Genomic DNA, 15,434 nt, shown 5'->3' on the forward strand with positions numbered 1-15,434 from the left:
CGAAAACAATGTAGGTATAAGTTGTCCGTAATAACATTTTTCTTCTGTTTGCAAACAATCCAGTGCTGTAGCCACAGGCTTCAAAATGGTGAGGAAGTCCTTTAAGTACTCCAACTCAATTTCTTTAAAGTCGGGCAAAGCCAATTCTTTATTTAAATTGTTTAATTTTTCTCGGTATTTCATTAATTGAGATAATGAATCAAAAAGTGAATTCCACCTGGTAGGGCACGGGTACAGCAAACTGCAGCCCAGTGTATTCTTAATTATTTCAGCAGTTTTTGGTTTTCGTGATATATTCCACAATACTGTACATTTTGCAATTGCTGGATGATGTATTCGGGACATTGGAGAAGCCTCCCTTATAATTTTTTGCAGGTCTGTTGTGGCCACTAAACTTAATGTGTGACTTGCACATCTTAAATGATTTGGTAATACTAATACTACAGAAGAGGAATCATCTTCATCAAAATTCAAAAACTCTATATCATCGTCTTCGTCTTCATCTTCGTTGTCAATGTCTTCACTAGCTGAAGAAAAAACTTAATGTAATACATATTACATTATTGTATTTAAATGTGTAACTACCATTTTTTTGCACAGTTTGGAATCCAAACTCCTTGAACGCTTTGACAAAATTGCTGCCATTGTCTGTAATTGTTGACACAATTTTTTTCATTATCGAGTCCATATTCGGAATTTATGTCATATAACATTTCAGCAATTTTATCGTACGAATGAGTGCCTCTGAATCGTGTACATGCTAATACGCTCTAGTGTATTTTCGTCAATCTAAAATTAAAAATGTTGAGTTAAAATAAGAAAGTATAATATGGCACCTCGTACCCAATGGACCAGTAACACCCATAAAACTTCGGTGTTTTGTAGACCAGACATCAGTTGTAGTTGAAATGTACTTTACTGTTTGGAATACCTGCTTTAATTTTTTTTGGATTGAACTGAACAAATCCTCAATTTTCCGTCCCAATGATCGTCTTGACATGATTTGCAAACCTGGGTCGATATCTAAAATTGTGTTTAGTAATGTGTTCTTAACAAAAATGATTTACCTGTAAATATTTTTCTAAAACTTTCATCTTCCACCGTTGAAAGCGGCCGCATACTACGAACTACGTAGTTAATAATATTATTATCAAATTTTTGCTGCTTAGTGTGTTTCTGAACAGCTTCGTTCACTTCAAACAGTTTTAATTGTTTTAGTTTTGGTGTTTGAGGATCTGTAGTCTCACATGATCTTTTCCCTCTTACTTTATGCTCAACTTTATATTTCTCGAATTCATCTACAGCTTCCTTGTGTAGTCGCTGCAACAAAAATTAAGAAATAAAATAACTACTATTGCTTTAATTATTTATTATCACATTACCTTTAAGTGTGTTTTAAAGTTGGTGGTGGCTTTTAAAGTTCCACTAATTTCATTGTTTTTGTTATGTGCACTAGTACACAATAAACACCGGGCTCTAACTTTATTTGGGTTATTTGGATCTTGATGCGTGATTTTGAAATATTTTCCTTGAAGTACGAGGACGGGTCAAATGAAAGTGAGCCAACCCACCCTGCGCAATAATGGTTCGGTCAATCCTCTGCGACGCATGCGCGTAGCACAGAGGCATTCCTAATTTACGAAAGTGACACGAAAGTGTGAGGTTAAAGTTCTTTAGTGCACTCATACACTGTGCTTAAGTCGGTTGTGTAACATAATGGACGCTCCAAACGAGGAACAGCGTGGTGTGGTCAGGTTTTTGACAGCTGATCATCATGGGCCATTACTGATCGAATTTGCTAAACCTGGAGAGACTATCAATAGTTCGCGATATTGTGAAACACTGGATAGGTTGCGTCTCGCAATCAAGAACAAACGACCTGGAAAATTGACGGATGGCGTGATCTTGCTACACGAATGTCCGCCCCCACGTTGCTGATGTGATTAAGTCAAAACTGGAGGAGTTCAAGTGGGAAACGCTTCAACATCCTCCATACAGCCCGGATTTATCGCCTTTTCGAAAAACTTAAAAAAAATTTCAAGGGTACCAGATTCGTGTCGGACGACGCCGTGAAGGAGTCTGTTACAGATTATTTGAAACAGCAGCCCAAGGAATTTTATGAGAAGGGAATAACGCGGCTCGTTAGTCAATGGGACAAATGTCTTAATGTTCATGGAGACTACTTTTAAATAAAGTACTGTGTTTGTCATTTATTTGCATTGGCTCACTTTCATTTGACCCGTCCTCGTATTACAGGAACAGAAAGTGGAGAAGTAATTTCGTCCATTTCAACCGATTCTGAGACTGATTCCTTTTCGTTTCGACCTTCCATCATCGACATAAGCATATAATAATTGCCAATTTTTTAACAAAATTATCGCACGACCGTCACAATAATTATTAAACAAAATGTGCACGTTTACAAATGGCGTAGCAGTGTAAATATCATATATTACACGAATGCGATTGCGCACAGAATGCTGAAATGTGACGTGTGATTGTGTGACTCCACGTACGCAACCGGCACTCATATAAAGCCATACATAAGTGACAAGTGAAGAACTTCTACCTTTAGACGGTAAAATCAGATCTAGTGTAAAACGCTCTATCGGCGATAGTTATGGAAGATTTACTTTTTTGTGTATTTAAAATACAAAATACATTTACATCGTGTAATTAAAATACAGTATTGAAAATACATATGTATTTTAAATACTGTATTTCAATTACAAATATTTCAAATACTGCCCAACCCTGTCGATGCGGATTATGAAAGGTTCATTGCAGGGTTCGAGGGAAACAGGAAAAGACGAAAATATGAAGAAGCCGATCAAAGAATCCTCAACAAGGTTAGGGAATACCGCCGCGAAGAAGTCATCGACTACCTAAGGGGAATTTCTCATAATTACAATAATAATATTTACTGTTAACATGCCAATAAAACATTTACAGAAGTCAAAGGGAACAACACATCATTTATACATTCATGTTAAATTACACATAAATCACAGTCTTTAAATTCATTAATAGTATAAAATGCGCCTTCAGTAAGGAATTTTTTTAATTTTTTTAATTTAATTTCATATGGGCTGATGTAAAATTATTCATAATATATTCATTTATATATGTATACAGGGTGTTTCTTTATTTTTACTATGGGGACCTCGTAAACCGTAAAAGATACAAGGTCGAAACTAACGGGTGGGTCGCAGCAAAAAGGGGAATCCGGAAAATTTTTGCAAAAATTGAAGTAAAAATCTCAAATTGCTACGTATTTTTTAATGAATATATTAGCTTGTATACTCCATATAATCACATTAAATTATGTATTCTAGAACATTGTAATAGGCCAAGGCTGGCTTCGCAACCTCTTGGACCAAAATCATAGCTCAATTTCAAATAACCTTTTATACCTTCACTTGTAAGATACTAAGTCTATGATTAGACGATGCGTATGGGGTCCGCCACTCTTTTGAAACTCGAGACTTTCAGTAAAAGCGTTTACTTTGCCGAAGATTTGCTTGTCTTCGATGAGGTGTCGCATTTTGTTAATTTTCACGAGAAAGACTCGATTAACGATATCGGGACGATCGGTAGCATTTTGACCTCTCATTAAATGCTGTCTGATCTCTTTCCACGAAGGGTTGGTCGTGGAGGTAATCATAAAGGTCGCCTTTCCCTTTCGTTGAAACAGAGCCATGGCGTCGTGAAACATTTGCTGATACCAGGCCGGAGAACCGACCATTCTGGAAGACAGCCGTATCACCTTCCCCAATTATTTATTGTCGTCCACACGACGCAGCTCTCTTTCGAGCGCTTGACTAACTTTTGGCGCGGTCGTACAGAAGATTTCGGCATTCTTATGAATGTACTGATATACCTGTTGATCGACTTTTATGCTCTGATTGATGATGTACTCCTGAACGATGCTATCAAACGGGTAAAGAAAGTGCGCGGCGGCTGTAGGATCGCGGCCGCGAATTGCGAGATGGTATCTATAGAATTCTCGTATAGACACGTGGTGCTTGTCGTCGCCCTCGTCGTCGTCGTGAACGGCGTCAGGAGGGTTAGCAATCTCGTTCTGTCCGGCGGCGTCGTCCAGTGCGCTCGCACGTCGCCGTCTGGGCGCGTTTCGATTCGCGCGTTTTGCGATACCGCTGTGGTAGCCGGGGTCGCCGTGTGCCAAGTTCAAGACGTAGTGAGCGCAATCGTTGGTTTGATGATAAAGCGGTAAAAGGATTACTTCGCCGCAGTTCTTTTTCAGCCAGGTACCGTGACGATAAATCGGCTCGTTTTGTTGGTTGGTAACGTAAAACGCGCACAATTCGTTAACCTGCGGCAAGTTGACAGTGCGCGGGTGCAGACCGGGATCGGCCACCGTGTCCGGTACATTTTTCGGATTTACCAAAACCAACGTGACGTGCTGCACGTCTTCGAAGCCCTGTTCTCGAACTTCCGCCAGTTCTTCCTCGTAAAGCGTGTGCATCACTTGGAAAGCTTCGCATAGAGGATGGCAGCGTCGGAGTACGGCGAACAGTTTTTCCAGGATCTCCCGTCGAATACCGAACTTGGAGTAGAGGGGATCCCTGGCTACCGCCTCGTGCATCGTAATCGGATCCAGCATGTAAAGTTGACCGTGCACCGGCGTTTTACCGTCGGAAGCGAACAACGGACTTATGTTTCGCTTAATTTCGCCGTTTATGAGTATGACGGGAGGACCTCCTCCGGGCGCCTTTTTTCTACCGGCCTCTAAGCTACCGAACCTCAGCAGCATGTTGTAGATCCGGAAGTACCGTAGGAAGTGTTTTCCGTGCACGGCGTCGCTCGTCAATTGGCGAATTTCCTCGGGAACCGGTCGGATTTCCGGTAAGACCACGTCGCCATTTTTACAGCACATCGTGCTGTTTTCGTCGTGAAATAAGAGTGCCTTGCAGTGCGGGCACACCTTGTCGCCAATTTTACCGCAATCGAGGTAATCGATTCTGTGCTTGGCGCATTTCGCAAAACAACCGTATTTGCCGTGCCTTTTCTTGCAGTATTTTAACGGTTTCAAAGTGCGCTTGGTCGTCGTTCTGCTCTCGCTGTAGCTGGCATTGCTTCTACCGGATCGGGTAGATCGTCTGCTATCGGTCGAAGATACAGACGCCATGCTAACGTCCGAGTCGGATTCGGCGGGCGAGATGCGTTGGACGACCGGCATCTCCTCGTCGACGTCGTCCACTTCGACTGGGTGGAAAGGATCGTCGTGTCTGGCTTCGTACTGCGGAACTCGTCCGTGACACAGTTCGAATAGCATAACCGTTAACCCTTTGACGTTCGGTAGCGATATTGAAATCTGCCAGAAGCATCCTTTTGTCGTTCGTGAGGTACGTTTCGACGTAGAGAGAGACGTAATAACCGCAGTTGTACCCGTCTCTTTGAACGTTGTAACTTGCAGGGTCGGCAATTTCGATGTCGATGGCGTCGTTGGACGCGAAGAACGGATCGAATTCGCGAATTGCGTCCTTGATGGCGGGTATGTAGCGGGCGTTGTCGTTGTCGAACCGGTTTTTGTTGGGCAGGGGGTCGTAAAGTACGGTTCGGCCTCTTCGCTCGTGAATCACCAGTGCGAAGTGTCCCGGGAAGTAGATCGGGACGAACAGTACCTCGTACTCGTGACGATCGCCCCACGCGCCTACGGTTGACGAGACGGGCGCGTTGCTCCATACGCCTATCGTGTACCCGATGTTAATCAAAACTGACTTGATAACATCCTGCGCCAAGTATGCGACGTACATCATGTAGCCGAATACGCTGTTTACGTTCATCTGCGATGTCGGATCGTGGAATTGTGCCATCAGATCGTATCGAGCAAGATCGTAAAACAGGGTGTCCAAATAGCCGGCAGTGATGTCGGTGACCCGTTGAGGTACTCGCAGACGACGTTCGGTATTTTCGGCGATTTGTAGATTTGCCATCGCCAAATCGTCAACTTCGTCGAAATAATTTTCGACGAGGACCTCTACCGGAAGCGCGGTAGCAGGTATTGGGGTAGAGGTGGGTGGTGGCATTACTGACTGCGACAAAGTAAGCGGCGTGTCCTGTTCGCTACCAAAAGTGCCCGCTTTTCTGGCTGCGTTTAGGGCCGCGATACCCGAAAGTACTTTACGTTTTCTGCCGCGTTTCTTTTGGGACCCCGATTGTGCAGTCTGAGAAGAACGTAAATGTAAGAGATGTGTTTATAAAAATGTTTATGTTCGAAATATAAACTTTACTATTTTGTTAATGGTTAAAGAATGGATGGTGGAATATAGATGTAATAAATATCAACATAACTGACAGAAATCAACGTAATTGTATAAAACTACTATTACTGATGCCTACCCAATCAATAATACATTTTTTTCGTCGACCTCTCGATAACAATATAAATTACTCCTTAGTGACGAGTACAATGATGAAGCTTATTAATCGTTAGCAACCATTAATGGTTAGCAACCAACCATTATACGTTAGCAACCACTTATACATAACCATTTTATTAAAGGGAAATGACAATTATATAACAATTGACTTTCGGCAACAGCTGAGAACTTCCATCCACCTAACCATTTTAATCTCGGTTTTAATGTAGTGAGATCAGCAGCCAGTATGGTCGCCAAACGATCTCAGTAAAGCATATCCTGATGTATGTATGTGTAGCTCCTCGGATAAGGTATTGTTAAGGTATTCAGTTACTTTACCTTCAACATTGAGTACGTCGACCACAGGGATGAACATTTCCATATCTTTCACTGTTAATACACGTACTTTAGTACAGTTGCAAAAGAATTAATTACATTCTAATTTCACACACCTTTTCAAGGTAAAATGTCAACGTGACATTTTCGGAAATATCTCCTTTCAAATTCATTGTATTCCATCAATTGCCGAACTGATCGAAACCGTTCCAATAAGTTTCTTTTGATTTGAGTGGATATAATGTTAAAATCGTCTCCGCAGCAGAGCAAGCAACATAATCTTCCACTGCGATTACGAGGACTGACGGTACAGCATAAAACAACACATTACTATAGCAACGACAATAGCTGTAATTTATTGAAAAATCGTCGGAGCTCATAATTTCGTTTGTAATTTCTTGTAGTTGAATTTAAAATTACCTACCCCAGTGAAGTCGACGAAAAAACGTTGTATGCAATTCATGTATAAATCGGCGATTATTGGTTCGTTCGAATTTAGTCCACTCGCTGCGCTCGTGGACTAAACATCTCACTCACCAATAAAACGCCTCATTTATACACTCATTGCATAAATAACTATTGTCTCAAACGCAAAATTGAACTTTATATAAATATATAAATTTAAACTATTTTATTTTGTCGAATGGAATTTTTCGCTTTCCTAAAATTTACTAAAATCATATTTAATGATGATTGATCAAATTTATAATTTGTATCGATCGCCCTAATTATTTTTATTAAATTAACGTATTAAAAGTCAAATTCGACGTAACGGTACTATACAGATTCTTGTAATTAATCTAAATGTAGCTAGTATATTTCCAACATATAAAAGTCAAATACAGGGTGACATATTTCCGTTTCCCTTTGAAAATAATGATACAAAGTTCTTTCTATTTCCATATTACTAATTTTTACGCCCAAATACATAAAACTTTATTCCTTGTCTTTTTTATAATTTTCGATATAATGGAACTATCATTCTTTGAAGAAATACCTGGTATACTATTTTATGTAGTAGGCTGCCAAAATAAAACAATTCATTAACTAAATCTACTTGAATTAAAATCTCAAAATAATAAATTTTGTTCAATTATAAGTAGTGCTATTATCGTTAGAAAAATAAGAAAGCCTCCATAATCATGTAATATTCTAATATGGGATCCATTTAACAAAAAAGTTGATATACATATATTAATATCAGTCGTCTTGAACTTCATTTTGTATTATTTTTCATCTAACCCGAATTTAATTTAAATCTTCAATAACAAAATATACACTTACCCTGTATACAGGTTGTATCAACTTTCGTGTTAAGTACAAAGATCTCGCTTATTAGCATAGATAAAGAGTTAGTTAAATGGACAAAAATGATCAGAGTTATGCCTAAATCAAAAAACAAAATTTACTTCTTTCTCTAAAGTTTCCTAAATATGGTGAGAAGTATCATAATTGACGTTTTTGATTTTTGGCTTTCAAATCGTTATTTAGAGATATTTAAAAATTAAGTTAAATTCAGGTTTTTTATTATAGAAATTAGGATGGATATCGATTTTCTCAAAGTTTTTCTTTTGATTTTGAAATTTGTTTATAAACATGTTCTACATTTTTGAGCTCAGGATTTTTCTCCTTAAGATGACCTGATTTCCAACATTTAAAAAAACAGGAAGTTTCCTAAAGAAAGTTATTTTAGTTTTTAAATATTTCCCCGAATACTTATTTGCAAATCAAAAATCAAAAACGTAATTTATGTTATTTTTCGCCATATTTAGGAAAGTGGGTAAACTTTGTTTTTTGATTTTATTTATGCTTATACTTGAGGATCATTTTTGTCCACTTAACCAACTCTATCTATGCTAATAAGAGAGATATCTGTATCTAACACGAAATTTGATCTAACCTGTCTATGCATGTTCCAATAATGAAATTTAACGTATTTTTTCAAACTTTGATATTACTATCAAGTACCTCAGTAATAAAATTATATCTCATCTCATGCTTTTTTTAGAAGCAATAAAACACTTTTTCAAAAATGTGTTACAGAGTGATTCTAGATTTGTCACTGTAGAACGTTCAAATAGAAAATTTAATTAAATAAAAGTGTTAAAATATATGAAAAACATGGTAGGATGTTTACGCAAATGAAGAATTTATACGTTTACAAATAATTTAAAAGGTAAACATATCATTCCTACCTTGTCAACTTCCACCGATGGTAGAATTGAGTTGGAGCCGTGAGAAGTTGAAGAAGTCGCATCACCCTTCTTCGCTAAAAATCAAAAAAATTATATTTTTTAAACTAATTTAAATGTAAAATATTTTAATGTAAAATAAATTTTAGAAATTTATAAATAAAATAAATTACCTTCACGTTGCTCTTTTCTTAATTTACTCTTGAGTGCGGCGCCACGAAGCGGCTTCGCCTTCTTCTCAGGTACGCTCTGAAAACAATTTAAATATTGCTTTGGGGGATATATACAAAGAAAATGGACTGGTGTGATTTTTGCAACTAAATTTAAGGGCTTTGTCATCAACATCTTTTGATGCACAAGGTTTTGTTTAAAAATCCAACGTTTGAACTGCTAAAAAGATCCAAGTTTGGTACCTTTAGATGTAACGATTGGTAAACTTTTAATATTGATGGGAGGTTTATTATTGTCGGTGTATACAAAACATCCTAACAAATGTATGTGTTGGCCTCTAGGTTACCAGATGTACAGCATGCAATAAGAGATTTAAACAAATAATCATATATAATACCATAAGTAGTCGAAGTATTGTCGAATATTTTTGAGGTGCTGTCACGAATGCTAGTTACGCTGATTAATACCACGAGCGCTTGCGCGAGTGGTATTAAAAAGCGTAACTAGCATGAGTGGAGCAGCAGCTCAAAAATAATCTACAAATACGTCGACTACGAATGGTATTCGGAGGACTATTCAATGAATCAAAAGAAAAATTAAGCATAATTACCCACGCGAATGTATTTCCATGACAACATTAAACGTCAAAATAAATTATGGAAGTTGCTTTTCATTTTGCTATTGATTCTATTCGAACTTTTGTGCTCCAAGCTAATTCGTTATGAGTGATTAAATTAAAAGATGTGGTGATAAGTCGGTTGTCGAAATTGATTAACAAACTAAGAAGAATGTTCCGGGTAATACGACAAAATTTCGCGTCATTTCACTGGTGGAAGTTTGACAAATGTCATTGAATAATCGAATTGAATTGTCGCTGAAATACCACACGTGAAATTATCACTATAATTCGTTCCCATTGGCTCAACAATTTGAAATCTCGACATTTCACTAGTCGAAATGTGACAAATGTTAGATGAATTGAATAGTCATAAATATTCATCCCGAGAAAAAATTGTTCAATCACCATCTAACAATACCTATTAGAAAACACCTATTGAATTTAATAACACAAAATGACAATGTAATTTTGTGGCAAAAAGGCACATTTTGGTTGTAACAAATGTAGTGTAAGATCTCATCTTCGAAACTGTTTCAAATTATACTGCACAACATAAAAAATTTAATAACATGTTTACTGCCTAATGTGTTTGTCATGCATGGTGTCTGTTTAAACGGACGGCCTATATTGTTCAAAACAACACATTTAAAAAAAATTAACCGGGAACACAAACGTAACTAAACATGTAGTAACACACAAGATATTCACAGATTTACAATGTGGTCAATGTCATTACATTGTCAGAAATAAATTTAAAAAGTGCATTGTAATTATGCAGTATCGGATAGAAGTTGATTTAATTATATAAAGGGGCACACATACTAAAGTATCGAGTCCGAAGCACACCAAGGTTTTAATGAATCAATAAGAAATGATCAGGTTAAGGGTATAAATGCAGCACAACCGAATGTACCTCGTACAGTCCGGCAGGCACTTGATGCTTATTCTGCCTTGATTTGTCCATTCGTAATGATTACTCGATAAGTGCCTTAACAGTACACTTTCAATCTAAATTGCAACTGATTGTTTGGACAAAACTTTTACATGATTTTGCGTGTAACCGATTCAATAATTCGTTTGCTCAATTCAATCATAATATAAACGTAATTTTCAATCTAACCTCCTTTCCCGATTGTGAAGCAACCGCAACGATTGGTTGGACATCATCGGTCACGCTATGATTGGAATCGGTACTTGAAGCTAAAAGAATAGTTTTCATTAATCCGTTAACAGAATCAAAGTTATGCATACATAGTCTACGAATCTTTGCATTTCGACTGGCTAATGCAGCTCCAGTTAACCGTTTGGGTCGGGGCATATCGATACCGATGAGGTAATCTGAAAAACTAAAAGAAGTGTTTTCACATTCGCACAATATATTATATATTAGGAATTTGTTACTTACAAGATAATTAAGTACAGAAACAAAGACAATGAATAATAGACGATCGTCGAGGACTATCTAATCTTCTTCCTTTAACCTACAAATATAAATTTAAAAAACGTGTTCTTCGAAATCTGAAAAAATACTTGTTACATAAATTAAATCATATAACACTATTGACTTACCAATAAAACAAACACTTCAAAAACTACATAAATGTGTGGATGATCGAAAATGAAATTAAAAATCTTCTACAAAAGAATGTCGTCCAAGTTACACCGTGTCGTATCCGGAGATGATCACGAACTTTAGAAGTGAAGTGGCACCACTGGCGTAATAAGGTAGCGGATGTAGATTCAAACGTGACTCTTTTAAAAAATATAGTGTAGGGGATCAACACAGCGACTTGATAGTATCATGTATACAGCGATAAGAACCCATCTAGTCACCTTACCCTGATAGGTGACGGGACATACCCTCAGCTTCGCGTCTCGATTAAATAATTCTTTGCCAAATTGCAAAACCGGGCATTACATTCCCAATTTATTTTTACAATAGAATTTGTAGAATATGGGGCGAGTAGAGGGAAACAAATGAAAATCACCGGTATCATACCGAAAAAACCATATTGGACACAATTTTAGCTAGTCGTTCCTTTATTATTATAAAAGTTTGAAATGCAGTTTAAGAAATGGGAACGTTAAATTGTGGGATTTTTTTAAGAAATGTAAACGTTTTCCTTTTATTATGGAGATACCACTAATCTCTATTTAATTTTTATTGAGATCAGTGGAAGACACGCAGTCTGTAATACAAGGGTGTGTGTGTGTGTGTGTTTCCTTTTTAATTTTCATTAAAAGTGTGGTAAGTATTTTTTGAATTACCTTGACGATTGATAGTAACTTATTATATTTATCAACATTTGTAGTGATGGAATTTTATTTGGGAGACAGTATATTAAGAAGGATGTTGGCAACGGTGTGCAAACGGAAAGTTCGGTGGATGCACGGCAAGCGTTTGGTGGATTTATGTATCGGGGGCCAAACTATAACGCAATTAAGACGAAGAATCGAGAGGTCGCGTAATGCAGCTTCTAAATGGTTTGTGCCACGGAATGTTCCTCTGGTTATTTTGATTGGTACGAACGATATTTCAAGAGGCGTAAAGGCTTCCGTTGCCATTAGAAATTTGAAGGGGTTATTACGTACCTTAAGGAAATGGACGTTACAATATCGAGCCCTGCTGTGCACCGTTCCTCCCATGATCCGTACTGGGCAAAGCGTACAAATCGAATTGTCCCAATACAATGCGGCGATTAGAGATATATGCTCTAATCGCAGTGATGTTTTTAAACTTATCGATTTGTACGCCTTGTTTCAGTTGATATGATGATGAGTTCATATGATATTTTGTATGTGGTATTAATTTGGAAAATTTCAGTGATGGTATACATCCGAACGCAGCAGGGTTGAAAAAAATATACCGTGCCATTCGAAGTAAGTTGAGTGCGTATATGAGTTATAATTGAAAATAAAATATTTATTTTTATTGTAGGTACGTAATAATCGTTTCAGATTTATGATGGCAATTGAAGACGATTCGCCTTTTGAAATACGTTATACAGGGTTATTACAAATAATGTTGATAATTGCAAGCGTGCATTAATCTAGTTTTATTTATCATACAAAGAAATAAGATAGATACATTCTTAGGAAAAATATTTAGTATATTATAAACATACCAATCCATTTTTATTTTCAATCGAAATCGATAACATCATCTATCTGTAATAATCCTGTATTATCAAATCATTTAGTTTCTGCTTATTCGTTCTTCCGATTCTTCTTTTTAATTGAGTCGAATTGCTGTGCATTCGCCTGTCAAAGTATTGCATGGCATGCCGTTGTTAACATCAGGTAAAAAAAGAAGGTACCTACTTTTTTCATTTGTAGTAATTTTCATTTTTTTTTGTAGATTCATCACCTAACTAATTTCAACCGTCTCGCTTCAAATACTTAAGTTAGCGCTTTTACCCGGTGAGAGATTACGCAAATGACATTCTGTTGAAAAAATTTCAATTTGCATCCTTAAGTACAAGCAGGAAGTGTATAAGTGTTGCTTTTCTATGTAATTTTTATTGCAAAATAATATTGACTTTACATGTTTGTACAATTGTATAACATTTTTTGTTCCACGTCTGTCATCTAGGCATGTAGTTAACTTTTCATTTACCTATCTCAATGTCGAACAAACTCTTAAAAAAATTCTTCATTTTATAACATGTGATTTTTATTAATATCTGTATTACTAACTTAAAGCTATTGTTAAATGTAATTAATTTATCATTATTTTCATATGTTGTTGATGCTGTTGTAAATATAATTTTCCGCATCATTTATGTAGCCTCACGGCAAAATAATTTTTATTTTTGGGTATTATTCAATTTCATTCGAATCTAATATTGCTTTGTGTAGCTTAGAGGCAAATCGATTTTATTTTTCGATCATTATGTTAACGGCAACGTTTATTTATATTGCATTCACTTGAGCTGTAGCTATATAATTTTGTTCTTTTTGAAAGCTTCTATCTGTTGGGACAATAAACATTATTATTATTATTCAATTTGAATTTTAAAAGCGTATATATCAATATTTGAACTTTTTCGAATGTGAGATTATCAAAAGTTATATTCAACAAATGTGTATAGGTACTTTCGTAGTAGGTACCTATATGATAATAAATTGTAAATTCGAATAAATTTATTTATTTATTATCCCTCTTTTGTTTTGGGCTCTCGAAAGGCTTGCGCCCAATTACAGAGTGACCTGCATAATGCTTTTTAGAGGTCCTGTGCAGAAGGTCTTAAGTTGTTCTATACTACTGCAGTATTTACCTTACGAATTAGGAAAACCTGATTCGGAATAGCCGGCAAAATGCAACTGGTCTAAGGTAATTCTCATCTCTTGCCACAGATGAAAAATTCACCTTAATCCAAATTCGAACGCCCGACCTCCGGTTTTATAGTACAATGCTCTACCACTGAACCATAAAGCCGATCAAGTACATCTCCGCATAAAATCCATGGTAATTAAATTTGAAATCGGGTAACCTTTAACTTATTTTTTGAACGTTAATTGTTACAACCCAAGGATCATCAACGAATTACGGGGAAGGTTTTTTAAGTTAAGTTGATCGCTATCCACATATTCATTGCGAATTTTATTTATAGATCTATAACATATCAAAATAGCATAACTTTAAATTGTAGCATCGATGGATGAAGGAAGTAAGCCAGTTTTACCGTAAAAATACGCGTCTCGTTTACCTTTTTACGTTTCGCGTAAGCCACCCAAATATAACGATCACACCTCATATTACAAACTTTTACAATTGCTATTAATTATCTTCTCTAGATGATCAATTAGCGTTGGCGTTACCAATATTATTAAACCAATTTGTATATTTTGTTGTAACACGCCCTGTATATAAGGTAGTATAAAATTTGTTCATTATAAATATAATCTTCTTTGGCAAATTGTCGACTGTCTAAGGGCAAATTTTATAAAAATTTAATACCTAACCTATAATTATTATAATAAAATAAAAATGTACCCATGGTAATACATTGTAAATTGGAACTTACGAAAAGCAAAGTTTGGAAAAGATCGCAAAACTGCTTATTCTCTTGATTATTTAGTTATGCGGTACGATTTAAAACTAAACACTAATTAGAAAACTCTTACAGGGGGATACTGTATGTCGATAGAATTCATGTCAAATATACTTTGTTAACTTTGAACATTCTAAACTGTTGTTTTGTAGTGATATGTCTTTCTGGCATCGTATTCTTAGTGCAGCGGCAGGCTAATGAAAAAGTATCCTCGTGTAAACAGTTCCATATGAACCAATAACCCATCTACCTGTCGCAGGTGATATGACGCTTGCGGTGAAAGTTGACATTTCGCAAGTGGTTCTGTTAACAGTATGTCTAAACACCTGTCGCACTCCACCTTTCGACTTGTGGATATGTCAATGAATTACCGAGTCGACGTGCCAATTCTCCACCGTAGATAACTCCGTTCTCAAACATGTTTGACGAACTGAGATTAACGGTGAACCGAGAGTTGTTTTAACGGATAGATTTTACAGATCGCCTGCGACAAGTAGAACTGATAGTTACACCTATAGCTACTATAACGTTCAATGTTACAGGTATATCTGAGGAGATAGATGTCTTGCGACCGACTGTATTTCGTGCAAAAGCGCAGTCTTATAAGGTCACACACACCTACCAAGTACACCTGTCAATTTTACCTGTCACAGGTGACCTACAGGTACACCATTCATCT

At 36.6% G+C, this 15,434-nt stretch overlaps 1 protein-coding gene and 1 long non-coding RNA gene across 3 annotated transcripts; both read right to left on the reverse strand.

Moving 5' to 3' along the window:
* Positions 1-4,965: 4,965 nt before the first annotated feature.
* LOC116181233 lies at positions 4,966-8,982 on the reverse strand. Its single transcript, XM_031501535.1, has 2 exons — positions 8,915-8,982; positions 4,966-6,188 (listed from the first exon to the last, which is right to left on the reverse strand). Exon 2 carries the CDS (start codon positions 6,048-6,050, stop codon positions 5,151-5,153), a length of 900 nt encoding a protein of 299 aa, XP_031357395.1. The 5' UTR covers positions 6,051-6,188; positions 8,915-8,982; the 3' UTR covers positions 4,966-5,150.
* A 116-nt stretch (positions 8,983-9,098) lies between these two features.
* Positions 9,099-11,390, reverse strand: LOC116160528. Of its 2 annotated transcripts, none has more exons than XR_004143243.1 (5): positions 11,271-11,390; positions 11,107-11,182; positions 10,953-11,047; positions 10,822-10,901; positions 9,099-9,160 (listed from the first exon to the last, which is right to left on the reverse strand). It is a non-coding gene; the product is annotated as an uncharacterized LOC116160528 (long non-coding RNA). The 2 variants fall into 2 exon arrangements; XR_004143242.1 differs by having other exon boundaries at positions 11,107-11,219.
* Positions 11,391-15,434: the final 4,044 nt, after the last annotated feature.

This window comes from Photinus pyralis, unplaced genomic scaffold (genome assembly GCF_008802855.1).
Source record: "Photinus pyralis isolate 1611_PpyrPB1 unplaced genomic scaffold, Ppyr1.3 Ppyr1.4_LG1, whole genome shotgun sequence".
In the NCBI taxonomy this organism is placed as follows: Eukaryota; Metazoa; Arthropoda; class Insecta; order Coleoptera; family Lampyridae; genus Photinus; species Photinus pyralis.

Bases quoted from the DNA above. Each gene is read 5' to 3' on its own strand.
- LOC116181233 (XM_031501535.1), bottom strand. From the start codon at position 6,050: ATGCCACCACCCACCTCTACCCCAATACCTGCTACCGCGCTTCCGGTA.